Source organism: Staurois parvus, unplaced genomic scaffold (assembly GCF_062004578.1).
Source record: "Staurois parvus isolate SC_StPar_1 unplaced genomic scaffold, SC_StPar_1.0 ptg000522l, whole genome shotgun sequence".
Taxonomy (NCBI): Eukaryota; Metazoa; Chordata; class Amphibia; order Anura; family Ranidae; genus Staurois; species Staurois parvus.
Genome location: NW_028318318.1, coordinates 1,838,172 through 1,865,379, shown reverse-complemented (window position 1 = coordinate 1,865,379; position 27,208 = coordinate 1,838,172). Strand labels below are relative to the sequence as shown.

Genomic DNA, 27,208 nt, shown 5'->3' with positions numbered 1-27,208 from the left:
GGAATCCGAACAGGGAGCACTCGAAAAGGATAAAGTAGCTTGGGAAGGTCATTTTAATCGCTTGAGCCCTACTAAACCAGGATAAGGACATGGATTGCCAAGAAGAGAGCAACTGGGTTAGCTGGGAAAGCAGAGGAGGAATATTCGCCTGATACAACAAATCATAAGAAGGTGTAAGTTTAACTCCCAAATAAGGAAGAGAGGAGGTCCATTGAAATTGAAATTATTATTATTATTATTATACAGTATTTATAAAGCGCCAATAGTTCGCTCAGCGCTGTACATTACAAAGGGGGACAGAACATGTGACAGAACAATAACAATACAATGCAAAACATGAGGGGATCGAGGGCCCTGCTCTTTCGAGCTTACAATCTATGAGGGAGGGGATGGTGGCACAGGAGGAGAAAGCTGTGGGGGACAGAGTGGTAGGAAGAGTGGAGGAGGTCAGCAAGTTAGCAGGGGGTTGGGTAGGCTTCCCTGAAGAGGTGGGTTTTCAGGGTGTGCCTAAAGGAGAGGAGAGTAGGTGATAATCTGATGGGTTGTGGCAGGGACTTCCAGAGGATGGGTGACACCATGGAGAAGTCCTGGAGGCGGGCATGGGAGGAGGAGACCAGGGAGCTAGAGAGAAGGAGGTCTTGTGAGGAACGGAGTGTGCGTGCTGGGTGGTACTTGGATATTAAGTCGGTGATGTAGTTCGGAGCAGTATGGTGGACAGCTTTGTACGTCAGTGTTAGGATTTTGAATTTGATCCGTTGCGCAATCGGAAGCCAGTGGAGGGATTGGCAGAGGGGGGTGGCGGAAATGGAGTGGTTGGAAAGGTGAATGAGTCTGGAAGCCGTATTCAGGATCGACTGAAGCGGGGATAGCCAGCGGCGAGGCAGGCCAGTAAGGAGGGAGTTTCAGTAATCAAGTCGTGATATGATGAAGAACTGGATGAGCTGTTTAGTGGTTTCTGGGGTTAGGAATGTGCGTATTTTGGCGATGTTGCGGAGGTGGAGTCTGCATGAGTTTGTTAAAGATTGGACTTGGGGCTGGTAGGATAGGTTGGAGTCCAGAATGACACCAAGTACTCTGGCCTGCGGGGCGGGTTTGATGGTGGTGTTGTTGGACATGATGGAGAAGTGAATGGGGGGTGGGGTCCGGGCTGGGGGGAAGACAAGAAACTAGGTTTTGGAGAGGTTCAGTTTAAGGAAGTGGAACGACATCCAGTGTGATATGTCGCTCAGTAGATGTGTGATTCGGGCGGAGACTGAGGGGGTGAGGTGTGGGGTTGAGAGAGAGATTTGTGTGTCGTCGGCATATAGGTGGTAGTTGAAGCCGTGAGAGTGTATGAGTTGGCCAAGGGAGGAGGTGTAGATGGAGAAGAGAAGGGGCCCGAGGACGGAGCCTTGAGGGACCCCAACAGAGAGGGGGAGTGAGGGGGAGGTGGTAGCATTATAGGTAATGCTGAAAGAGCGTTGTGACAGGTAGGATGAGAGCCAGGAGAGAGCAGAATCTCTGAGGCCGAGGGAGTGTAGTTTTTTTTTGAGGAGGGGGTGGTCGACTATGTCGAAGGCCACGGAGAGGTCAAGGAGTAGGAGCACTGAATAGTGGCCATTAGCTTTGGTGGTTAGCAGGTCGTTGGAGAGTTTGAGTAAGGCAGTTTCGGTGGAGTGTAGGGGACGGAAGCTGGAATGTAGGGGATCGAGGAGGTTGTTGTCATTGAGGTGAGAGCTTAGGCGGGTGTAGACTAGGCGCTCGAGGAGTTTGGATGTGAATGGGAGCAGGGAGATGGGTCTGAGGTTGCTCGGGTCATTGGAGTCCAGGGAGGGCTTTTTAAGTGTAGGGGTGATGTGTGCATGCTTCAGAAGGGAGGGGAAAGTGCCGGAGGAGAGGGAGAGATTAAAGATGTGGGTGAGGGAGCATAGGATGGAGGGGGAAGGAGGTTGTAGGAGTTGTGAGGGGATAGGGTCGAGGGGGCAGGTGGTGAGGCGGGCATCAGAGAGGACCTTGGAGACTTCCTCGATGGTAGTAAGGTCAAAGGTGTGGAGTGTTGAGGGGGCTTCAGTATGAGGAATGTAGGGTGGGGTGGAAGTGGAGGTCAGAGCAGTGGTGGGGCCGTGGGACAGGGGTGATGAGGGGGTAGCTGAGTGAGGGGGAACAGGGTTGGAGGGAGTTTGAGCAGTGACAAAGTCCCTGCGGGTTATGTCGAGGGAGAGGGGGGTGAGGGGGTAGCTGTGTGAGAGGGGGCGGGTTGAGAGGGAGTGTGAGTTGCGGCGATGTCCTTGCGAATTGTGTCAATCTTGTTTTTGAAGTGATTGGCAATCTCAAGGGCGGTGAGTGAAGTGCTGGGTGGAGGTGGGGGTGGAGAGAGTAGAGAGTTGAAGGTGGAAACCCACTTGATCTTTAGCAATTAAGGTAGGGATTACCACATTCAATCTATTGGCCAGAGTTTTAGTCAGAATTTTAATGTCCACATTTAACAGAGAAATAGGGTGGTATTTCAACCATGATCGCTGATCTCTCCCCGGTTTATGAATCATCACAATCTGAACCTTCAGCATTTCCGGGGCCAGCTGACCATCCCACTTAAGCTGATTGAATACCTGGGCCAAAACAGAAACTACAACATCGCTAAATTTTTTATAAAAGAGAGCCGTAAAACCATCTATGCCAGCACGCTTATGCACCTTCAAAGAGTGAATGGTCTGCTGAAGTTTGTCCTGTGTAATATCAGTGCCCAGCATGTCTCTTTGATCGTCTGTTATATGAGGTAAAGGAGTCTTCCCAAAGAATGTGTCAATGACATCTGCTGGGGCATCCCCCGAGCCAGCATAAAGTTTTGAAAGATGATCAGAAAACTCATCCACTATATGCCTGGGATTAGAAGTTCTCAGACACTTCTTAGTTTTCAAAGTATAGTGATGTCATGGAGGGGCGACTGATCGCCACTTATTAGCTGACATAGTCCCTATCTTGTTGCCATTCGCATAAAACTTCTGATGAGACCATCGCAAATGGTGCTCAGCCTCATCAGTCAGACAAAGATTGAGATCTGTGCGGAGACAATCCACCTTCCATGGGAGTTCAGCCATTGGGGACCACTTAAACAGCACGGTAACCCTTTCAAGCTCACGGTCCAAAGCTGTCAATGATGATCCCATTCCTTATGCTGCCTGGAAGCCAATTGTATGATATGGCCTCTAATAACCGCTTTATATGCTTCTCAAAGAGTAACTGACAAAGAGACCATTCCCAAATTATTCCAAAAGTAATCCAAGGAATGGATCAGAACATCCTCAACTACAGAGGAAAAAGAGGGAATCATTACGATACCAGGAGGGAGCTCGTGGACACTGAGAGGAAACTGAACACTGCGTGATAATGGGATCATGGTCAGACCAGGAACCGTAAGAATCCTTGTCAAGAATAAATGCAGGAGAAAAGAAGGGGTCAGAAAAATGTCAATACGAGAATGGCTAGAATGAGGGTTGGAGAAACAGGTGTAATCTCTAGAAGTGGGATGTAATTCCCTCTAGGCATCAAACAGACTATGGGACCTAGGAATATGCCCAAACTCCACAGAGAGAGGAGAGGAGGCCGCTGAGCCCACAGGAGATTTATCTAGTAGAATACCTACAATTATAAATAAGGGCCCTGGGGGTCCGCAACTACTTTGTGCTCTTGGAAAGGCAAGGAATCGCCAAAAGGACCCCCTGCTTCTTGACCGGAGCCGAGGTGAAAAAGACCTGGGCATAATGACCATCTAAAAAAACGCGGGGTATAAGAGGAAGCCAGGTGAGTCTCCTGCAGGGAAGCTATATCGACTTTGGAGGAACCAAGATACTTAAAAACTTTAGTCCGTTTCTGCGGTGAGTTCAAACCTTGAACATTAAGTGACAACCAAGTGAGAATCATTGCAACAGACAAAAATCACTCGACCATGGGGACGCCCCGAAAACATATCCTCTACTCCCCCCAAGGCGAACAGAAAAAAGAGAAAAAAAGAAAGCTAGAAAAAGGGCTACCACCAAGACGGAGGGAACCAGAGAAGAAGAGAGATAACTTTGTACACTAATGGGAGAAAAAGAAAAAAACAGAAACACTCATTGAATGCCACAAAGAGTAAGAGCGATGCACAACGTGTATCCAATGGAACCCACAGGGCACAAAAAAACATACCCCACATCAGGGAACAAGAGAGGGTGGCATGTAGAATCCCAGACAGGCTCCCCCCCCTGCACATATCAAACTATATACATAACTCTCAAAGGAAGAGGAAAACAGCCACATATAGGGAAACCAGACACATGAGGATGAAATAAAAAGACACAATAACAATAATAATGGCAATAATAATGGCAACATCTTTTCAAGGGGAGACATGACGTCAACAGGGGGTCAGACAATATCGCCCAGTCACAAACACACATGGCAAACAGTGAGCAAATGAATGGGCAGAACAACACACCATATCTCAGTAATGATCTGGAAGGGTCGCCCGCCCCCATGAGTTGGCCTCACGTAACACTAGAGACAGAGAACCAACTATTTTTCCAGGCTGAGACCACAAGCCCTCCGCCCCACCTAGAGAAGGACACAGGAGGCCAAAAGTCAACTGACGCATACCCAATTGGGCTCAATGCGACTATCAACTCGGAGGCCCCCAAAACAAATAAACTGGTATAACATCACCCGAACCAACCCAATTGTGGGATTTGATCTGAGTAGAGAGAGAAAAAAAAACCCAGAAAAACAAACCACCACTCCCTCCCCCACCATCCTAGCACCTGCAGAAAATCAAAGGGGAAGGCCCACCCAGCTACTAAACTTCCAAAAAGAGGCCACTGGGACTTGAAAAAGAGAAACAAGGACTTTTGTACTCACCATAAAATCTTTTTCTTTTAATTAATTGCAGGACATAGGTTCCAACCCTCTTTGTTTATGGTCTTGCCCTTGGCACTTGTTTGCTACAAAACGTAGACCCGCCGAATACTTACATGAGTCCCAAATTTTCAAAGAATGAGCCAGGACAGGATTCAACAGTTTAGGCCGTAAGGACAGAGGAAGCTAGGGCAAGGCTAAAGGCAAAAGGGGATGTGTGTCCAAAGTATCTATCAAAACCCACAAGGGTAAGTCCTTGAGAGAAAAAAGCTGAATAAGAGGAGTAACTTGGGCCGCAATATAGTAGTGATGAACGTTCGGGAGACCAAAACCACCCCGACAACGTGGGCGGTAAAAAAAGCAGTCTAATATATAATTTCTAAATGTCACAAACAAGTTCAATATCACAGACACTTCTTATCTACTTTGATGGTCGTGTCTTCGTGAATAGAAGACAGGACAAAAACGTCCCTTTTGTCCGTTCACTTCACTGCGAGCAATTCATCATTTTTCAAGCAGGCTTTATCCCCCTTTCTAATATGGGTATTTACAAGCCGTTTGGGGAAGCCGCTACGATTAGGTCACACTGTGCCACATGTGCCAATTCCAAGATTGTACAAATGTCTAAATAGTGGCACAGATCATAGGCCTGAATTTGGTGTGTGACTGGTGCTGTACAGAATCACAGAACCCCCGGACCGGCAGACGCCAGCGCCCCCTACCCATGAACGCCAAGGGAGCACAGATCAAGTATATACAGTGAAGGAAATAAGTATTTGTTCCCCTGCTGATTTTGAATGTTTGCCCACTCACAAAGAAATGATCAGTCTAAAAACTGAATGGTAGGTGTACTGTAACACTGAGAGACTGAAGAGCAACAAAAAATTCAAAAGAAATGCATGTCTAACAAATTATGCACTGTTTTTCATGTTCATGAGGAAAATTAGTATTTGATCCCCTATCATTCAGCAGGATTTCTGGCTACCAGGTGTCTTTCATACAGGTAAAAAGCAGTCTCTTAAAGGGAGTGCTGCTAATCTCATTTTGTTACCTGTATAAAATACACCTGTCCACAGGAGCAATCAAACAATCAGATTCCAAACTCTCCACCATGGCAAAGACCAAAGAGCTGTCCAAGGATGTCAGGGACAAGATTGTAGACCTCAACAAGGCTGGTCTGGGATACTAAACTATTGCCAACCAGCTTGGTGAGAAGGTGACAACAGTTGGTGCAATTATTCGCAAATGGAAGAAACACAAAACAACTCTAGGTCTGGTGCACCATGCAAGATCTCACCTTGTGGCGTTTCAATGATTATGAGAACAGTGAGGAATCATCCCAGAACTACACGTGAGGTTCTTGTCAATGATCTCCAGGCAGCTGGGACCACAGTCACCAAGAAAACAATTGGTAACACACTACGCCGACAAGGATTGAAATTCTGCAGTGCTCATAAGGTCCCTCTGCTCAAGAAAGCACATGTCCAGGCTCATCTGAAGAGTGCCACTGAACATCTGAATGATGCAGAGGAAGACTAGTTGAAAGTGTTGTGGTCAGATGAGACCAAAATCAAGCTCTTTGGCATCAACTCAACTCTCCGTGTTTGGAGGGGGAGGAATGCTGCCTATAACCCCAAGAACACCATCCCTACTGTCAAACATGGTGGTGTAAACATTCTGCTTTGGGGGTGTTTTTATGCAAAGGGAACAGGACAACTGCACCACATCAAAAGGGACGATGGACGGGGCAATGTACCATCAAATCTTGGGTGAGAACCTTCTTCCCTCAACTAGGGCATTGAAAATGGGTCGTGGGTGGGTGTTCCAGCATGACAATGACCCAAAACACATGGCCAAGGCAACAAAGGAGTGGTTCAAGAAGAAGCACATTAAGGTTCTGGAGTGGCCTAGCTAGTCTCCAGACCTTAATCCAATTGAAAATCTATGAAGGAAGCTGAAAGTTCGAGTTGCCAAACGTCAGCCACCAAACCTTAATGACTTGGAGAACATCTGCCAAGAGGAGTGGGCCAAAATCCCTCCTGAGATGTATGCAAACCTGGTGGCCAACTACAGAAAACATCTGACCTCTGTGATTACCAGCAAGGGATTTTCCACCAAGTACTAAGTCATGTTTTGTGAAGGGGATCAAAAACTTATTTCCCTCATGAACATGCAAATCAGTGCATCATTTGTTAGACATGCATTTCCTTTGAATTGTTTGTTGCTATTCTGTCTCTCAGTGTTACAATACACCTACCATTCGATTTTTAGACTGATCATTTCTTTATGAGTGGGCAAACATTCAAAATCAGTAGGGGATCAAATACTTATTTCCTTCACTGTATACTTGATTTTGTGCAGTGGAAGTAAAAAGTTTAGACAAACGAGGATGTCCCGAAGCCCATACAAACCCCAAGACTTGGAATTGTAAAATACGGAGTATATAAAGTGGAATCCGAACAGGGAGCACTCGAAAAGGATAAAGTAGCTTGGGAAGGTCATTTTAATCGCTTGAGCCCTACTAAACCAGGATAAGGACATGGATTGCCAAGAAGAGAGCAACTGGGTTAGCTGGGAAAGCAGAGGAGGAATATTCGCCTGATACAACAAATCATAAGAAGGTGTAAGTTTAACTCCCAAATAAGGAAGAGAGGAGGTCCATTGAAATTGAAATTATTATTATTATTATTATACAGTATTTATAAAGCGCCAATAGTTCGCTCAGCGCTGTACATTACAAAGGGGGACAGAACATGTGACAGAACAATAACAATACAATGCAAAACATGAGGGGATCGAGGGCCCTGCTCTTTCGAGCTTACAATCTATGAGGGAGGGGATGGTGGCACAGGAGGAGAAAGCTGTGGGGGACAGAGTGGTAGGAAGAGTGGAGGAGGTCAGCAAGTTAGCAGGGGGTTGGGTAGGCTTCCCTGAAGAGGTGGGTTTTCAGGGTGTGCCTAAAGGAGAGGAGAGTAGGTGATAATCTGATGGGTTGTGGCAGGGACTTCCAGAGGATGGGTGACACCATGGAGAAGTCCTGGAGGCGGGCATGGGAGGAGGAGACCAGGGAGCTAGAGAGAAGGAGGTCTTGTGAGGAACGGAGTGTGCGTGCTGGGTGGTACTTGGATATTAAGTCGGTGATGTAGTTCGGAGCAGTATGGTGGACAGCTTTGTACGTCAGTGTTAGGATTTTGAATTTGATCCGTTGCGCAATCGGAAGCCAGTGGAGGGATTGGCAGAGGGGGGTGGCGGAAATGGAGTGGTTGGAAAGGTGAATGAGTCTGGAAGCCGTATTCAGGATCGACTGAAGCGGGGATAGCCAGCGGCGAGGCAGGCCAGTAAGGAGGGAGTTTCAGTAATCAAGTCGTGATATGATGAAGAACTGGATGAGCTGTTTAGTGGTTTCTGGGGTTAGGAATGTGCGTATTTTGGCGATGTTGCGGAGGTGGAGTCTGCATGAGTTTGTTAAAGATTGGACTTGGGGCTGGTAGGATAGGTTGGAGTCCAGAATGACACCAAGTACTCTGGCCTGCGGGGCGGGTTTGATGGTGGTGTTGTTGGACATGATGGAGAAGTGAATGGGGGGTGGGGTCCGGGCTGGGGGGAAGACAAGAAACTAGGTTTTGGAGAGGTTCAGTTTAAGGAAGTGGAACGACATCCAGTGTGATATGTCGCTCAGTAGATGTGTGATTCGGGCGGAGACTGAGGGGGTGAGGTGTGGGGTTGAGAGAGAGATTTGTGTGTCGTCGGCATATAGGTGGTAGTTGAAGCCGTGAGAGTGTATGAGTTGGCCAAGGGAGGAGGTGTAGATGGAGAAGAGAAGGGGCCCGAGGACGGAGCCTTGAGGGACCCCAACAGAGAGGGGGAGTGAGGGGGAGGTGGTAGCATTATAGGTAATGCTGAAAGAGCGTTGTGACAGGTAGGATGAGAGCCAGGAGAGAGCAGAATCTCTGAGGCCGAGGGAGTGTAGTTTTTTTTTGAGGAGGGGGTGGTCGACTATGTCGAAGGCCACGGAGAGGTCAAGGAGTAGGAGCACTGAATAGTGGCCATTAGCTTTGGTGGTTAGCAGGTCGTTGGAGAGTTTGAGTAAGGCAGTTTCGGTGGAGTGTAGGGGACGGAAGCTGGAATGTAGGGGATCGAGGAGGTTGTTGTCATTGAGGTGAGAGCTTAGGCGGGTGTAGACTAGGCGCTCGAGGAGTTTGGATGTGAATGGGAGCTGGGAGATGGGTCTGAGGTTGCTCGGGTCATTGGAGTCCAGGGAGGGCTTTTTAAGTGTAGGGGTGATGTGTGCATGCTTCAGAAGGGAGGGGAAAGTGCCGGAGGAGAGGGAGAGATTAAAGATGTGGGTGAGGGAGCATAGGATGGAGGGGGAAGGAGGTTGTAGGAGTTGTGAGGGGATAGGGTCGAGGGGGCAGGTGGTGAGGCGGGCATCAGAGAGGACCTTGGAGACTTCCTCGATGGTAGTAAGGTCAAAGGTGTGGAGTGTTGAGGGGGCTTCAGTATGAGGAATGTAGGGTGGGGTGGAAGTGGAGGTCAGAGCAGTGGTGGGGCCGTGGGACAGGGGTGATGAGGGGGTAGCTGAGTGAGGGGGAACAGGGTTGGAGGGAGTTTGAGCAGTGACAAAGTCCCTGCGGGTTATGTCGAGGGAGAGGGGGGTGAGGGGGTAGCTGTGTGAGAGGGGGCGGGTTGAGAGGGAGTGTGAGTTGCGGCGATGTCCTTGCGAATTGTGTCAATCTTGTTTTTGAAGTGATTGGCAATCTCAAGGGCGGTGAGTGAAGTGCTGGGTGGAGGTGGGGGTGGAGAGAGTAGAGAGTTGAAGGTGGAAACCCACTTGATCTTTAGCAATTAAGGTAGGGATTACCACATTCAATCTATTGGCCAGAGTTTTAGTCAGAATTTTAATGTCCACATTTAACAGAGAAATAGGGTGGTATTTCAACCATGATCGCTGATCTCTCCCCGGTTTATGAATCATCACAATCTGAACCTTCAGCATTTCCGGGGCCAGCTGACCATCCCACTTAAGCTGATTGAATACCTGGGCCAAAACAGGAACTACAACATCGCTAAATTTTTTATAAAAGAGAGCCGTAAAACCATCTATGCCAGCACGCTTATGCACCTTCAAAGAGTGAATGGTCTGCTGAAGTTTGTCCTGTGTAATATCAGTGCCCAGCATGTCTCTTTGATCGTCTGTTATATGAGGTAAAGGAGTCTTCCCAAAGAATGTGTCAATGACATCTGCTGGGGCATCCCCCGAGCCAGCATAAAGTTTTGAAAGATGATCAGAAAACTCATCCACTATATGCCTGGGATTAGAAGTTCTCAGACACTTCTTAGTTTTCAAAGTATAGTGATGTCATGGAGGGGCGACTGATCGCCACTTATTAGCTGACATAGTCCCTATCTTGTTGCCATTCGCATAAAACTTCTGATGAGACCATCGCAAATGGTGCTCAGCCTCATCAGTCAGACAAAGATTGAGATCTGTGCGGAGACAATCCACCTTCCATGGGAGTTCAGCCATTGGGGACCACTTAAACAGCACGGTAACCCTTTCAAGCTCACGGTCCAAAGCTGTCAATGATGATCCCATTCCTTATGCTGCCTGGAAGCCAATTGTATGATATGGCCTCTAATAACCGCTTTATATGCTTCTCAAAGAGTAACTGACAAAGAGACCATTCCCAAATTATTCCAAAAGTAATCCAAGGAATGGATCAGAACATCCTCAACTACAGAGGAAAAAGAGGGAATCATTACGATACCAGGAGGGAGCTCGTGGACACTGAGAGGAAACTGAACACTGCGTGATAATGGGATCATGGTCAGACCAGGAACCGTAAGAATCCTTGTCAAGAATAAATGCAGGAGAAAAGAAGGGGTCAGAAAAATGTCAATACGAGAATGGCTAGAATGAGGGTTGGAGAAACAGGTGTAATCTCTAGAAGTGGGATGTAATTCCCTCTAGGCATCAAACAGACTATGGGACCTAGGAATATGCCCAAACTCCACAGAGAGAGGAGAGGAGGCCGCTGAGCCCACAGGAGATTTATCTAGTAGAATACCTACAATTATAAATAAGGGCCCTGGGGGTCCGCAACTACTTTGTGCTCTTGGAAAGGCAAGGAATCGCCAAAAGGACCCCCTGCTTCTTGACCGGAGCCGAGGTGAAAAAGACCTGGGCATAATGACCATCTAAAAAAACGCGGGGTATAAGAGGAAGCCAGGTGAGTCTCCTGCAGGGAAGCTATATCGACTTTGGAGGAACCAAGATACTTAAAAACTTTAGTCCGTTTCTGCGGTGAGTTCAAACCTTGAACATTAAGTGACAACCAAGTGAGAATCATTGCAACAGACAAAAATCACTCGACCATGGGGACGCCCCGAAAACATATCCTCTACTCCCCCCAAGGCGAACAGAAAAAAGAGAAAAAAAGAAAGCTAGAAAAAGGGCTACCACCAAGACGGAGGGAACCAGAGAAGAAGAGAGATAACTTTGTACACTAATGGGAGAAAAAGAAAAAAACAGAAACACTCATTGAATGCCACAAAGAGTAAGAGCGATGCACAACGTGTATCCAATGGAACCCACAGGGCACAAAAAAACATACCCCACATCAGGGAACAAGAGAGGGTGGCATGTAGAATCCCAGACAGGCTCCCCCCCCTGCACATATCAAACTATATACATAACTCTCAAAGGAAGAGGAAAACAGCCACATATAGGGAAACCAGACACATGAGGATGAAATAAAAAGACACAATAACAATAATAATGGCAATAATAATGGCAACATCTTTTCAAGGGGAGACATGACGTCAACAGGGGGTCAGACAATATCGCCCAGTCACAAACACACATGGCAAACAGTGAGCAAATGAATGGGCAGAACAACACACCATATCTCAGTAATGATCTGGAAGGGTCGCCCGCCCCCATGAGTTGGCCTCACGTAACACTAGAGACAGAGAACCAACTATTTTTCCAGGCTGAGACCACAAGCCCTCCGCCCCACCTAGAGAAGGACACAGGAGGCCAAAAGTCAACTGACGCATACCCAATTGGGCTCAATGCGACTATCAACTCGGAGGCCCCCAAAACAAATAAACTGGTATAACATCACCCGAACCAACCCAATTGTGGGATTTGATCTGAGTAGAGAGAGAAAAAAAAACCCAGAAAAACAAACCACCACTCCCTCCCCCACCATCCTAGCACCTGCAGAAAATCAAAGGGGAAGGCCCACCCAGCTACTAAACTTCCAAAAAGAGGCCACTGGGACTTGAAAAAGAGAAACAAGGACTTTTGTACTCACCATAAAATCTTTTTCTTTTAATTAATTGCAGGACATAGGTTCCAACCCTCTTTGTTTATGGTCTTGCCCTTGGCACTTGTTTGCTACAAAACCTGAGGCATGTTCAAAGTGGAAGAGGTTATAACAGGCTGGTCACTGTTTTTTGTTTGCCCGTGTCCAAATTCTCCTATAGGCAGCAGTGTAGTCCAAATGTGTCTTAAAATCCTGTAATTGCAGGGATCCTCTGCTGCAGAGAGAAGCAATAAAGAGTTCAGATCTGCCTTCCTCCTTCATGGCTATTAGTGCTCACACAAAATCTTAATGATATTAGCCATAAGGCTCAGCTCACAATACTAACAATTCAGAATAAGTTATTTTCAGCTGAGTCCAATGAGATTTTGAAAAAATAACAATCACATAGTAAAAATAAAAAACCTTGTATTTGTGATAAAGCATTGTGAACTGAATCTATGGTGTTATCAGGATTTCCTATATTTCTGCTGTGTAGAAACGTTGTAGTTGCATTGTAGCCACAGAAGCCTAACAGAATTTTGTGTTTCATGTGGTCAGATGTTTTTTTATGTATGTGTATTCATTTATTCATTTCCTTTATTAGATTCCTTACCTTGAAAAAGACCTTACATCTTTGAAGAGACCATCCAAAAAAGATGTTGCTGAAGTTCTTGATACCTATCAGACAAAGGTATTTGAATACCTCTATATGTATTTATCTGATCTAGTGGCTAGTCTCAATCAAAATGCAAATTAATATTTTAACCACTTTCCGCCCACTCTATAGCAGATTTAGTGCTATAGGGCGGATATTCTGTGCAAAATTGCGTATATAAACGTGAGTTTGCACTTTTGCTGTAGAGGCATGGGTGCACCACTGGAGTGTCACTTCTGCTGTGATTGGACACAAGAGAAACTGATCGACAGGTGCTGGCCAATGGATGAGCGCTGGCACCCGTTAATCATCGAGGAGAGTGACAGGACACAGCTCTGCCTATGTAAACAATGAGTACAGTAGGGAAAGAAAATCATATTGCCTAGTAAAAAACCCCTAACACAGTACACAAAACACATAGCCAGGCACATGGTTAACCCTTTGATCGCTCTAGATGCTTAACCCCTTCCCAGCCAGTGTCTTTAATACAGTGGCAGTGTATATTTTTAGCCGCTGATCACTGTATTAGTGTCACTGGTTCCCACAAAGTGTCAGTTTGTGTCAGACTGTCCGCTGCAATATCGCAATCCCACTATAAGTCACTGATTGCTGCCATTACTAGTATTAAAAAAAATAAAAATTCCAGTATATACTGTACATATACCATAGTTTGTAGATGTTCCACCTTTTTGCTCAAACCAATCAATATACGCTTTTTGGGATTTTTTTTTTACCAAACATATGTAGCAGAATACCTTTTGACCTAAATTTATAAAAAAAATTAGATTTTTTTATTGGATATATTTTATAGTCAAAAATATTGTTTTTTTTGTTTGGTTTTTAATTGCAGTCTATTTTTCATTTATAGCGCAACAAATAAAAAAACCCAGTGATAATCAAAGAAAGCTCTATATGTGGGGGGGGGGAGGAATAATATAAATTTAATTTATGTAGAGTGTTGCATGACCGCGCAATTGTCAGTTAAAGTAACGGAAAGAGTAAAGTGAAGGAAAAAACGGCCTGGTCATGAAGGAGCTACAGTAAATCTTCTGGAGGTCAAGTGGTTAAATGAAATGAAAAATAAAAATGGAAAGGAGGAATGAAATCTACTCATTCAACATCAAAGTCCAAGGGAATGAGAGAAAAGTAGCAAAAGTATAAACAGGCTTAGAAAAGAAGTATGGGGTTTTTTAAAAAACAAAGAAACATTATACTCATCTCAATTTGGTGCTGCATTTCTCCCTCATTGGCTCTGCACTACACTGAGAACTGAATGATCAAGCACCACTTATTGCACAGTTCTCCCCCTCCACTCTGAGCAGAGAGCAGTGACTGTCAGCTCTCAGTGAAGTATAGCCAAAAAAAATCTTTGGCTATAACTCTCCTTTAAAAAGAGAAGGTGTATGTAGAAAGTTGAGGAGTTACTAAAGGGAAGGGTAGACAGCCTATTTTAAAGAATAAATTTAATTTTAACAATATCACATTATAGCAAGTGCTTGGGCCAGCCTGTGCCCTGTGGAAAAGTCACTAAGGCCATTTAGTCCAATTATTCAGAAACTACTCAAATGAATCGGCAATCAATGCCAGCTTCAGACCAACCCATGTCCTTTTGTTAATTCAGTAGACCTAAAGGCAGTAGGTTTCTTGTATTTTTTAATTTAATGCATTCTATGCATTAAGGTAAAAACCTTCAGACTACAGAAATACTTTAAAAGTTACATTTTTTTTACCTTTAAAACCATTTTCAGTTTAAATTGTCTAAATACAACGTATGTTCAGGGTTCACAAAAACAAGAAGTGTGCAAAGTCTTACAGTTTATTTTCTTTACAAATCAGCTACAGCTTGAGCATGGAGCAAAGTGGGACCCTTTCTCCCTGGAGAAGCATTGAACTCCTGACAAAGGTCCTACACACCACCTGCTTGGACAGAGCCAGAGCTGTCCAATCAGAAGAAGGTATGAGCTTTGCTGATTGAAGAACTATAGGTCTGACTCAGTAAGGGGTGCAGCAAGACCTCTACTTCCCCACCAAAAGCAAATGTTCTCTGCAGCTGCTAGCAGGGGAAAGTTTTTTTCTACAATAACTAATTTTATTTGTTCAACTAGCTGATTGAATGAAACAAATTATCCAATTCCCCCATCTACATATTTGAGGTGATGGGGGGAATCACTCCCACTGTGTATTATGATCTGATGGCACGGAGACTTCTGCTCTGCCAGAATACAATGATCAGTACCGTTGATTTAGTTGTGGACCTAATCGTCCAGTGCTTATCTGTTCCTGTCCTAATTTATGATGCTGGCCAGCTTCTGGAATGTGCGCACATGAAGAAACTCACACTGACACGTTTGGTCTGTGAAAACTTCTCTCTAATTTATTGAAATGAAACCGTGAGTTTATATATGAAAAATGATGCGAACATCACGTGATAACAGCATAAGCATTATATTAGTCTTTGATTGGTCATTTCCACACGAAAACAATCTCCGTCATGGTATAGGTGTGATCTTCTTCCATCTTATCTTATAGAGAAGAAAAACATTCCTTTGTTTCCCAAATCACACGGTGGGAGGGGGTCTGTGTGTGTGAGCAGACATTTCTTAAGCAAGGATTTCTTATAGTACCACAAAGCCCAGCAGGCAGAAAATATTCACACAACATATGTATTAAAGTATAAAAGTAAATATTTATAAAACTTATAGAAATAGCGTATATATATATATATATTCAATAGGAAACTAAATAGGCATTTTACCAAATCCATCACACCGTCAGCTATAGCCATCAGCTCTGATTGGGAAAAACCCAACAGGCAGGTTGTGCAGAAGTCGATCAGTGGGTTGACTTATGTACAACCAGCCTGCCCATACATGGATCAAAGTTCGACTGCTCCATGCTGAACTGGTTGAATTTCGATTCATGTATGGCCTCCCAAAGGCATTAACCCACGTTTTGATGCACCTGAAATGTATTTAGCTGATTTACACTGAAGGTTCAGTTAGGCTTCAAACCTTAGAGAAGGTGTTTTTCATACCTTAGCTTAGTGGCGACCTGTTTAATTGTGGTAAAGGTATGACTAAAGAATGTTTAGCTTAAAAGTCTGCTAGATGTTTCCCTAGAGATATACATACATATCCTGAAGAAACTGAGGTTTTCTTGACAGATACATTCTGACATGCAAATTTTGTAACAAAGCATTTTTATGAACATTACAGCTTAGATGTTAAAAGAGAGAAATAGCACGCCCTTCTTGTGCTGTGTTTAAGTGATGTTGACAGAGAGGACTGGATGATATTTTACTTATAACCTACAGACATTTTAACCACCAAAAGAAAGCTATATTTGTGTGAAAGAAAATTATAAAAATTAAAATATTTCTTATGAATACAGTGTTGCATGACCTCGCAATTGTCATTCAAAGTGCAAGCGGAAAATTGGCCTGGACAGGAAGGGGGTAAAAGTGTTCAATAGACAAGTGGTTAATTAGTCACAAAGCCCACTCCAGTTTCTATTTCACTCAAAAATAGAAACTGGCATGGGTGACTCATATAGGGCTAAAACAAATTTATCTGCTTAGTTAAAGTGGTGCACGCCTCTCCAGATTCCTTCACTAGTTTTCTGGCACAGAAAGCTTCGTTAATTCCCTGGAATGTGTTAACTTTTAATTTTAAAGCTGAACTTCTGGAAACAGCTAAATACCCAGATATATTACATATGTGGAAGCTGTTTTACCTGTCAAATTATTTGTATTTCTTTTTCTCCCATCCTGAGATTTACACAACTGTCAGGCAACACAGCAAAGTTTGAGACCTGATTTCTTAACTACAGTAAAGCATTACAGTTTGATCACCTTTCTGCACCCAGCCTGTGGTGATTGTATAAAGAAGAATCTGCAGAAGATTGATGAATCCTCCAACTGCCCTCATAACACTCTTCTGTCAGCATATTCCTTGACAGCACAAGTACATAAAGTAGAGACTGACGGGCTCAGAGCAACTGCCCTCCTACTTCCAGTGCGAGTGCTGCTATTCAGGGGATTACAATTATTTTCAAAATCTATGTAAAGCCATTTTTTTTTGTTTTAGATAGAATAGGAAGGGGTAAACACCAATCGGGTTATTTGTTTCCCACTAAGGAGATTTCCATTAATTTCCTGTTCTGAAGATGCAACAGATTATGAAAGGAAATCGCTGTAAAGTGAACCTAATTCCTGTCTTATAGAGTTGTCATAGGAACAGGTGTCCTACTTTGAAGATTTCTTTTCACCTCTCGCTCTGGTGACAAATCTAAAATTGTGGATTGTGCATCACTTTCTCTCAGTAACAATGGTCACGTTGCAAATAGTGGAACAGGGGTCTAACACTACTTAACTGTATAAAAAACAAAATAAAGTGCCTTTAGTATACATAACTGTACAACATACAGTATTTGTGTTTTTAGTATGTGCATGGAGTCCAGTTTTACATTGTATCTATGGCAAAGATTATGTTTTTAAGTTAAGTTTAGCTAAAACCCCTTTTTGTTATTTTTGTGGGGTTTTTTGCTGTTTGTGCATCATTTGGGGATATTTTCCTTAACTTTCTGTTCCAGAGTCATTACAGCAAGTGAAAAGAAATCTTTCCAAAGTTCATGAAAATCCCTTCTGAGGCAGTTGTCACCAGAACATGTGTCCTTATTGGGACGTTTTCCTTCAACCCCCTTTCTGGTGAAAGCCTTGAGGTGATACTAACCCATGACCTTGTATTCACTATATTTGGTCCCACAGTACACAGAACATGGAGATAATTATTTTATTAAATATAAACTGATAAATACCTTTTCTCATCAGCAGTTAGAGCAGTCTTGTGATTTATATTAGTGTCCAGCAGAGCACTCAATATAGCTAGTTTTCATTCTCCCTTGATTGTCCTATGATGCTGCAGGACCATTGACCCTCTGCCTGGACAGTGTTGATTGGTCCTGTGCTAATCACATGCACTCTCCCAAGAAAAAAAATTCTCTAGCAATACACACCAAATTGAGCATGTGCAGCTTGCCCCCAAAGCTCTGTTCTATCAGCAGGTGGATTGAGGACTGTGCAAGAGGGGGAGGATCAGAGAAGACAGGACCAAATATCCTTTTTACACAATGCAGAGGATTAACCTCTTAGGCTCCACAATGAGCATAACAAGCCTGCTTTACTGAATGTACAGACTGATTTTACTGTTGTGGATTTAGTAACACTTTAACATTTTGGATTTCTTATTATTGATGACCATGACCACCAAGCAAGGGTGAATCTCCCCAGCAAAAACAGGGACAGCAATAAAAACAGACATAGGTTCTTTTCCTCGTTGTCCTGTAAAAAATGGAATAATAAAAAAAAGTTTTAGCTATAAATACACTATGAATGAACACTAATATTCAGAAATACTTCAATCACTGATATGTCCCCTCAACTTCTGTTAACCAGAGTGCAACAGGTGAAGAGAAGCCCTTTACTCTTGCCGAACACTTGGACACAATAAACAGGTACATTATATAATTATTTACTGTTTGTCTACCTCAAAAAAGAAAAAAATATTTTTTGGACTTTTTTATGGAAGTTTTCTTTTGACTGGTTTCATACTGCTGTAAAGCACCGCCAAATGGAAACTTCTTTTGACTTGTGTAGGTGTATAGATGAACCTTTCAGCTACCAAAAAGGACAAGATGTTGTGGGCCTTAAATTGGGCCTTTTCGGGGTTTATATATCTGATATTTAGGATTTTTTTAAAAATAAAAATCGTTATATTATACAGATAGGTAGAATGGTATGAAAGCATGTGTTGTACTGTATTTTGTGGAAAGATTTTAACACTAAATTAGTAAAATACAATTTACCTGTAAAAGAGCTACTAATCTCACTCGGAAATGAGTCACTGTTTTATGGGGTTGCTACATGAAAAGCCACCTGGGTATAGGAGAATATCTAATCAAACAATTTTTCTTATGATTCAAGTATCTTTGATTTTAGCAAGCTTCTATAAGCTTTCCTTAAATGTGCAGAGCACTTTGGAGTTTCTGGTACAAAGCTCTAGCTGGGCATAGTCATTGAGTAACATACCCTTTCTAATATAACTTATCATGACATTGTCTTATTATATCTTAATATATTTTGTGAGAACAGCTGGCGCATTACTTACTGATGGGATGTCCTGTACACAGAAAAGTAGTGTTAACTTGGTTATTGTTTAGCTTTATTAAGCATCTAGGCAAGAAACTTGACTTTGTCTGCTGGAGAGAATGAATGAGCTGTCAAATTCGTCCACTTTTTTTCTTTGCAATTTTCTTTCCTGTAAGCATAAATACTGCAACAAATCACAGAAATGACTTGTTCCTCTCATTCCCATCTGAAGGTTCATAGATGATTAATCCATAATTATCTGGTGTTGGTCAACTGTCCAAGTATTTTGATTTAAAAAAAAAAAAACAGTAACAATACAGTAGCAAGAATTTTGGTTAAGTGCATGAATATAACTTTATACATTTTGGTATCATGCATTTTAATAGGATGGCAGGGTAATTGATGAAACTTAGGAAACAATCAATGCCCTTACAACTATATAAGATATTGCTTGTTTTGTGTCCTTTGAATGTGTTGTTAGGTAGTTTGTGAATGCCTTCTTTAGTAAATATTTTTATATTGCATACAATGGTGTAAGGATGGTTGTGTGTGTGCTTAAATATGGAGATCATAACAACATTTTATTTCCATCGAGGCTCCACTTAAAGACTAAATTTATTTTTTTTAATATACCAATATACCATTAATGTACAGTATTTCTGTTGGAAAAAAAATAAAGTTTCTTTACCGTACATCACGGGACACAGAGCAGGCCTTAATAATGACTATGTGTGTTGACTTATCAGAAAGGAAGTCCCCCCCTATATAACCCCTCCTACCTGAATGTTCAGAACGATTTCATTGTAAAATCAGGGACTTTAATCGGATCCATTCGGAAAGCTGTTAGCCAAAATGGATGGTACCCTAGCCTCGCTGGATACGGAGAAGAATCCTCAGGGTTTTGCCTGTAATGCAGCCTTTTGGTGCTGGACCCTGCATAATGGAGCCCTTTGCAGCATAATACTGACCAAGGCACTTTCCAGCGGGGTGCTGTACAGGTCCGAGGCAGTGGCCCCACATTATGATGACCAAAGCTGTGAAGGTCTGTATGACAAACCCATTGTGATGGGTGAAGTTTGGACTCCTGTTATGATTCAGGGTCCTGCTGCGAGAATAGTAAGTTTACATTTGCACTATTTCTTTGAAAAATCGGACTATTTGGACATTCTCCCGGTGGCCACTGGGAACAGTTTTCTGTTCCCAGGCTATGCTGTGTGTGTGTATCTTAAGGAGTATCGGGCTGCAGTTTCTTCTCCAGCCACTGGAGGTCAAGGGACCACTCTCTACAGCCTACACTGGTGCAGTGGAGGCAGGCAGTAGAAGGGTGGCCATTTTAGCTTGTTTTTGTAATCCCATGTGGCTGGTGGTTTGTGAGGTTCCTGAGAGGTAGCAGAGACACCGAGCAGTCTATGGCTGGATGATGGTGTGTGAGTATTTCCTTTGGGGGAGTTGCATGGCCAGACAGGACATGATTATACACTGCATTAGCCTGCATAATCCTGGGGAGCTTGTAAAACTGTTTTTTGATACACCCCTGCAGGGGTATCTGTGCACTTAAATTAGTTGAGTCTCCAGAGTAGCTTGCATTTGATCTGCAGGAGCTTACATTTTAGCTGAGTTATACACGGTTTATATGTAAGTTAAAGTCTACAGGCTTGGAAGAATCCATATGTAAATGGATAGAAAACTAGCTAAAGGATCATATTCAGAGAGTAGTGGTTAATGATTCATACTCTGAATGGTCTAGGGTTGTCAGTGGTGTGCTCCAAGGTTCAGTGTTGAGAACCTTACTTTTAATATATTTATAAATGATATAGGGTCTGGGATTAAAAAAAACATTTCAGTCTTTGCAGATGACACCAAGCTGTGCAGTGGAATAACGTCCTTACAGGATGTCTCCAACCTACAAGCTGACCTCAATGCACTGTTTAATTGGGCATTTATGTGGCAAATGAGGTTTAATGGTGATAAATGTAAGGTTATGCACTTGGGGGCTAAGAATATGCATGCATCATACGTACTAGGGGGAGTACAACTGGGGGAATCAATCGAAGGATATGGGAGTTCTGGTAGATCACAAGCTTAATAATGGCATGCAATGCCAAGCTGCGGTTTCTAAAGCGAGCAAAATCCTCTCTTATATTAAAAGAGGTATAGACTCCAGAGAAAGAGATATCATTTTATCCCTGTACAAATCATTAGTAAAACCTCATCTGGAATATGCAGTTCAGTTTTGGGCACCAATTCACAAAAAGAACATTGGGAAACTGGAGAAAGCACAGAGAAGGGCAACCAAACTGATAAGGGGCATGGAGGAGCTCAGCTATGAGGAAAGATTAGAGGAACTGAATTTATTCTCTATTGAGAAGAGGAGATTAAGGGGGGATATGATCAACATGTATAAATACATCAGTGGTTCATACAGTGAACTCAGTGTAGAGCTATTCACCCTGAGGTCAACACAGAGGACAAGGGGGAACTCTTTACGTCTGGAGGAAAAGAAATTTAATCCCCAAACATGGAAAGATTTATTAAAAAGGTGCAGCGCTAATATACAGATAGATAAAAGTACGTATTAAATATGCAAACTCATATAAAAGTTCAAAGTGACATAGTGCATACACATATAAGCCACTACGTTGTGTCTGGTAGAACGTGAGGAAAGGATTGTTATATTGGATAGCCGAAAACCCTTTGACAAAGAGCTATCGCTCGAAACGCGTCTGGGTCAGGCTTCAGCTGTTTGACGCTTATACCGCCGGCAGCACGAGGGGTCCCGGCGGCAACTTCATATAGGGTCAGTATCTCTATTTTATTTATTCCATACCTTGTATTCATTGTCTGTATGTGGGAATAAATGTACCCGTAAGACTTACTGCACTATTGGCCTCCTTTGCTTTTTTCTGAGCTCCTGTGGGAGCCAGGTTGTCTTGGAGAGTGGTGATCATTTAAGGAGAAGGCCGATCGCAAGGTGTTGGACAAAGAAGGGGACCTGACCAGATCTGACCAGACCCTGGCTGAGGGATTGGAGGTCTTTTATGTTATAGAAAAGCGCACAAAGGTTGCGCATCTGGTGAGTGCGTAATTTGTACCCCCATTGTTTCACCGTGCACACAGTCGGTGTTGCCTGGAAAGCAATAGATCGTTTGAGAATATATCCACATCCTCACACTGAACTTTCCTTTGGATGTAACAATCCTTTCCTCACGTTCTACCAGACACAACGTAGTGGCTTATATGTGTATGCACTATGTCACTTTGAACTTTTATATGAGTTTGCATATTTAATACGTACTTTTATCTATCTGTATATTAGCGCTGCACCTTTTTATATACTGTCTGTTGGGAGGTCTTATATGGTGCCTTTGGTGTACAGCTGCTGTTGTTTTGGAAGGCGCTCGCTTATCTATATGTTTTAAGTATGGAAAGATTTATTCACAGTAAGAGCTGTGAAAATGTGGAATAGACTCCCTCAGAAGTGGGTTCTGGCCAGCTCAGTGGATTGTGTTAAAAAAGGCCTGGACTCATTCTTGGATACACAGAATATAACTGGATACTAACATTTATAGGTAAGGTTGATCCAGGGAATATCTGATTGCCTCTCGGGGGGATCAGGAAGGAATTTGTTCCCCTGCAGGAGCAAATTGGATCATGCTTTGCTGGGTTTTTGCTTTCCTCTGGATCAACTGTGGGTGTAGGATCATAAATTTCTTTTTTTTTAATCACTTGCCCTCCTGAGGATTTGCCCCCCCTTCATGACCAGGCCATTTTTTGCATTACGTCACTACGTTACTTTAACTGACAATTGTGCGGTCATGCAGCGATGCACCTAAATACAATTTACGTCCTTTTTTCGCACAAGTTGAGCTTTCTTTCAGTGGTATTTGATCGCCTGTGTCTTTTTTTTTTTTTGTGTGCTATAAGCAAAAAAAGACCTACAATTTTTTGATTAAAAAAAAAAATTTTTTTTACTTTTTGCTATTAAACATGTCCAGTAACAAAATTTCAGTAACAAAAAATCAAATCTAATCATAAATTTAGGCCAAAATGTATTCTGTGACATGTCTTTGCTAAAAAAAAAACCCAATACGTGTAAATTAATTGGTTTATGTGAAAGTTATAGCGTTTTTTTTCTTCTACTAGTAGTGGCAGCGATCAATGACTTTTAACAGGACTGCAGTGGACATTCTGACACTGGGGGGGGACTAACTTGGTGTCACTGACACCCTAGTGACACAAATACAGTGATCAGTGCTAAAAAAAAGCACTGACACTGTACTAATGGCACTGGGCAGGAAGGGGTTAATGTGAGGGGCGATCATAGGGTTAACTGTGTGCTGGGAGTGTTTTCCTAGGGGGGCGGGGGTGTGCTCTTCACTGTAAGCACACTGTTCGGGATGACTGTACTGTGCACAGCCATCCGAGCAGTGTACTCAAGCTGACAGGGAAGAAGATTGTTTGTAAACTAAACAATCTTCCTCCCCGTCGGAGATGCTCGGTAAGCACTGGGCGCCAGCGGGTAACTACCGGCCGGGACCCTGTGATTGACATCCACGAATGGCAACATGGGTAGGGCGCGCGTACGGTTTGCACACACCCCCTTACCCAGAAATGCAAAATGACGTGTATATACAGTCAGGTCCATAAATATTGGGACATTGACACAATTCTAACATTTTTGGCTCTATACACCACCACAATGGATTTGAAATGAAACGAACAAGATGTGCTTTAACTGCAGACTGTCAGCTTTAATTTGAGGGTATTTACATCCAAATCAGGTGAACGGTGTAGGAATTACAACAGTTTGCATATGTGCCTCCCACTTATTAAGGGACCAAAAGTAATGGGACAATTGGCTTCTCAGCTGTTCCATGGCCAGGTGTGTTATTCCCTCATTATACCAATTACAATGGGCAGATAAAAGGTCCAGAGTTCATTTCAAGTGTGCTATTTGCATTTGGAATCTGTTGCTGTCAACTCTCAAGATGAGATCCAAAGAGCTGTCACTATCAGTGAAGTAAGCTATCATTAGGCTGAAAAAACAAAACAAACCCATCAGAGAGATAGCAAAAACATTAGGCATGGCCAAAACAACTGTTTGGAACATCCTTAAAAAGAACGAACGCACCGGTGAGCTCAGCAACACCAAAAGACCCGAAAGACCACGGAAAACAATTGTGGTGGATGACTGAAGAATTCTTTCCCTGGTGAAGAAAAACACCCTTCACAACAGTTGGCCAGATCAAGAACACTCTCCAGGAGGTAGGTGTATGTGTGTCAAAGTCAACAATCAAGAGAACACTTCACCAGAGTGAATACAGAGGGTTCACCACAAGATGTAAACCATTGGTGAGCCTCAAAAACAGGAAGGCCAGATTAGAGTTTGCCAAACGACATCTAAAAAAGCCTTCACAGTTCTGGAACAACATCCTATGGACAGATGAGACCAAGATCAACTTGTACCAGAGTGATGGGAAGAGAAGAGTATGGAGAAGGAAAGGAACTGCTCATGATCCTAAGCATACCACCTCATCAGTGAAGCATGGTGGTGGTAGTGTCATGGCGTGGGCATGTATGGCTGCCAATGGAACTGGTTCTCTTGAATTTATTGATGATGTGACTGCTGACAAAAGCAGCAGGATGAATTCTGAAGTGTTTCGGGCAATATTATCTGCTCATATTCAGCCAAATGCTTCACAACTCATTGGACGCCGCTTCACAGTGCAGATGGACAATGACCCAAAGCATACTGCAAAAGCAACCAAAGAGTTTTTTAAGGGAAAGAAGTGGAATGTTATGCAATGGCTAAGTCAATCACCTGACCTGAATCCGATTGAGCATGCATTTCACTTGCTGAAGATAAAACTGAAGGGAAAATGCCCCAAGAACAAGCAGGAACTGAAGACAGTTGCAGGAGAGGCCTGGCAGAGCATCACCAGGGATGAAACCCAGCATCTGGTGATGTCTATGCGTTCCAGACTTCAGGCTGTAATTGACTGCAAAGGATTTGCAACCAAGTATTAAAAAGTGAAAATTTGATTTATGATTAATATTCTGTCCCATTACTTTTGGTCCCTTAATAAGTGGGAGGCACATATGCAAACTGTTGCAATTCCTACACCGTTCACCTGATTTTTATGTAAATACACTCAAATTAAAGCTGACAGTCTGCAGTTAAAGCACATCTTGTTCATTTCATTTCAAATCCATTGTGGTGGTGTATAGAGCCAAAAATGTTAGAATTGTGTCGATGTCCCAATATTTATGGACCTGACTGTACATGATTCTGCGCACAGGTGCCGCCTTGTAGCAGTATATCTGCTATAGGGCAGTCCTTAAGTGGTTAATGGTTGAACTGGATGGACTTTTGTCTTTTTCAGCCAGGCTAACTATGTAACTATGCAGCTGCACTGAAGCAGCATGGAGGCTGCATTCAGGCTGTGTATGATACATATGTGTTGCCTAGCATGGAACCAAGTGCATTTAATTTTGACGCAGTTCTTTGAAACAATATGCTTCTAGAAAGTGGGACAGTTGCAGCATTGTATTACATTATTGCATGTACTGTATACCTGCAGAGTTTTTTGAAGTGTATATTGAATAAACTGCATTTGTACACTAGGCCACATTCGTACATGCGTACTTGATGCATGGGCTGCAGGCATGCAATCATACTTGATGCATAGGCCACATTCTTGCATGCGTACTGGATGCTGGAGCCGCATTCATATATGCGTACATGATGCCTAGGCTACATTCGTGCATACGTACCTGGTGCTTGGGTCACATCCGTACATGCGTACCTGATGCTTAGGCTGCATCCTTGCATGCGTGCCTGATGCTTAGACTTCATCTGTGCATGCATGCTTGATGCTTAGGCTGCATCCAGGCATGCGTGCTTGATGCTTAGGCTGCATCTGTACATGCGTGCCTGATGCTTATTCTGCATCTGTACATGCATGCTTAAATACATACTAACATAGACTGCATACCTACACTTGCATGTGCTGCAAAAAATTGCATACTTACATGCATACTTGTGTGAACTGGGTACCGGTATAATTTACATACTTGCATGCCTATGTGCCTGCATAGCTGCATGCTTGCTTGTCTGTCCAATCGCATAACTTTAGACCAAGATATCTATGGACATATGTTCATGCGTTAGGTGACAATTAGGGATGCACCAAAATTTGCGTGGCAGAAATTATTCAGCCAAAAACACCTCTTTCGGCCGCCTGCATATATGAAAAGAAGCACCGATACAGGTGCCGAAATAACCCCGCCGCCTGGCCTCCGTTCAGTAGTTCCCAGCCTTACCTGAGGAAACCATTGAACGATCCCAGTGCTGGGCATAAAGATTAGTGAAGGAAAGATGGCCTCCACTTATCTCTATGCCCTTGGAGGACCGGAGCGTTGTCATTTCCAGTTCCGGACATTTTTTTTTTTTAAGCACTAGATCAATTCTTTTTTTTGATCCAATGCTTTGCATTGCATCTCTATGTGGGGTCTTATTGACCCCATATCTCTCCATAAAAAGGACATCTCACTAATTATTTCTATCGCAAGGGATGCATGCATTTCTTGTGATAAGAATAAAATGATGAAAACATTTTAAAGGGACAGTGCAAAAAAAAGAAGAAGAAGCATTAAATAAATAATAAAAAAAACAGTTTAAAGTGCCCCCATCCCCCCGTTTTCGCACATAGTGGTGAATGCTTACTTAGGCCATGCCCACATATGTAAATGGTGTTCAGACCACACACATAAGGTATCGCCACGAACGTCAGAGCAAGAGCAATAATTCTCACACTAGACCTCCTCTGTAACTTTACACTGCTAACCTGTAGAAATTTTTAAAGCATCACCCATGAAGATTTTTAAGTACTGCAGTTTCACGCCATTCCATGAGCGTGCACAATTTTAAAGCATGACATGTTGGGCATCTATTTACTTACCGTAACATCCTTTGTTTTTTTTAACCAAAGTGTTTTTTTTTCAAAAAATATATATTTATTTTTAAAAACTGTGCATTTCGGTTTCGGTTTTCCGCCAAGTGCATTTTGAATTTTCGGTTTCGGCACCAGAATTTTCATTTCGGAGCACCACTAGTGACAATATAGTTGCTGTCTTTTTTTACTTAAAGGATCTCAAAAGAGGTAGCCAGCAGAGAGGCAGGTACACCATCCTCGGGTCCAGTAGACTCCAGGGGGGTAATCTGGTGGTGTT

At 43.1% G+C, this 27,208-nt stretch overlaps 1 protein-coding gene across 7 annotated transcripts in view; it reads left to right on the top strand.

The window, feature by feature from the left end:
- The window catches only part of HIBCH (3-hydroxyisobutyryl-CoA hydrolase), a 638,488-nt gene that overhangs the window by 459,000 nt on the left and 152,280 nt on the right, over positions 1-27,208 (top strand). For 5 of the 7 annotated variants that reach the window (XM_089690215.1, XM_089690214.1, XM_089690212.1 and 2 more), the window contains 2 exons: positions 12,781-12,867; positions 18,284-18,342. In XM_089690215.1, coding sequence (XP_089546341.1) covers positions 12,781-12,867; positions 18,284-18,342 — 146 coding nt within the window. The remainder of the gene's footprint in view (positions 1-12,780; positions 12,868-18,283; positions 18,343-27,208) is intronic. The other 2 variants (XM_089690218.1, XM_089690217.1) reach the window with 1 other exon arrangement.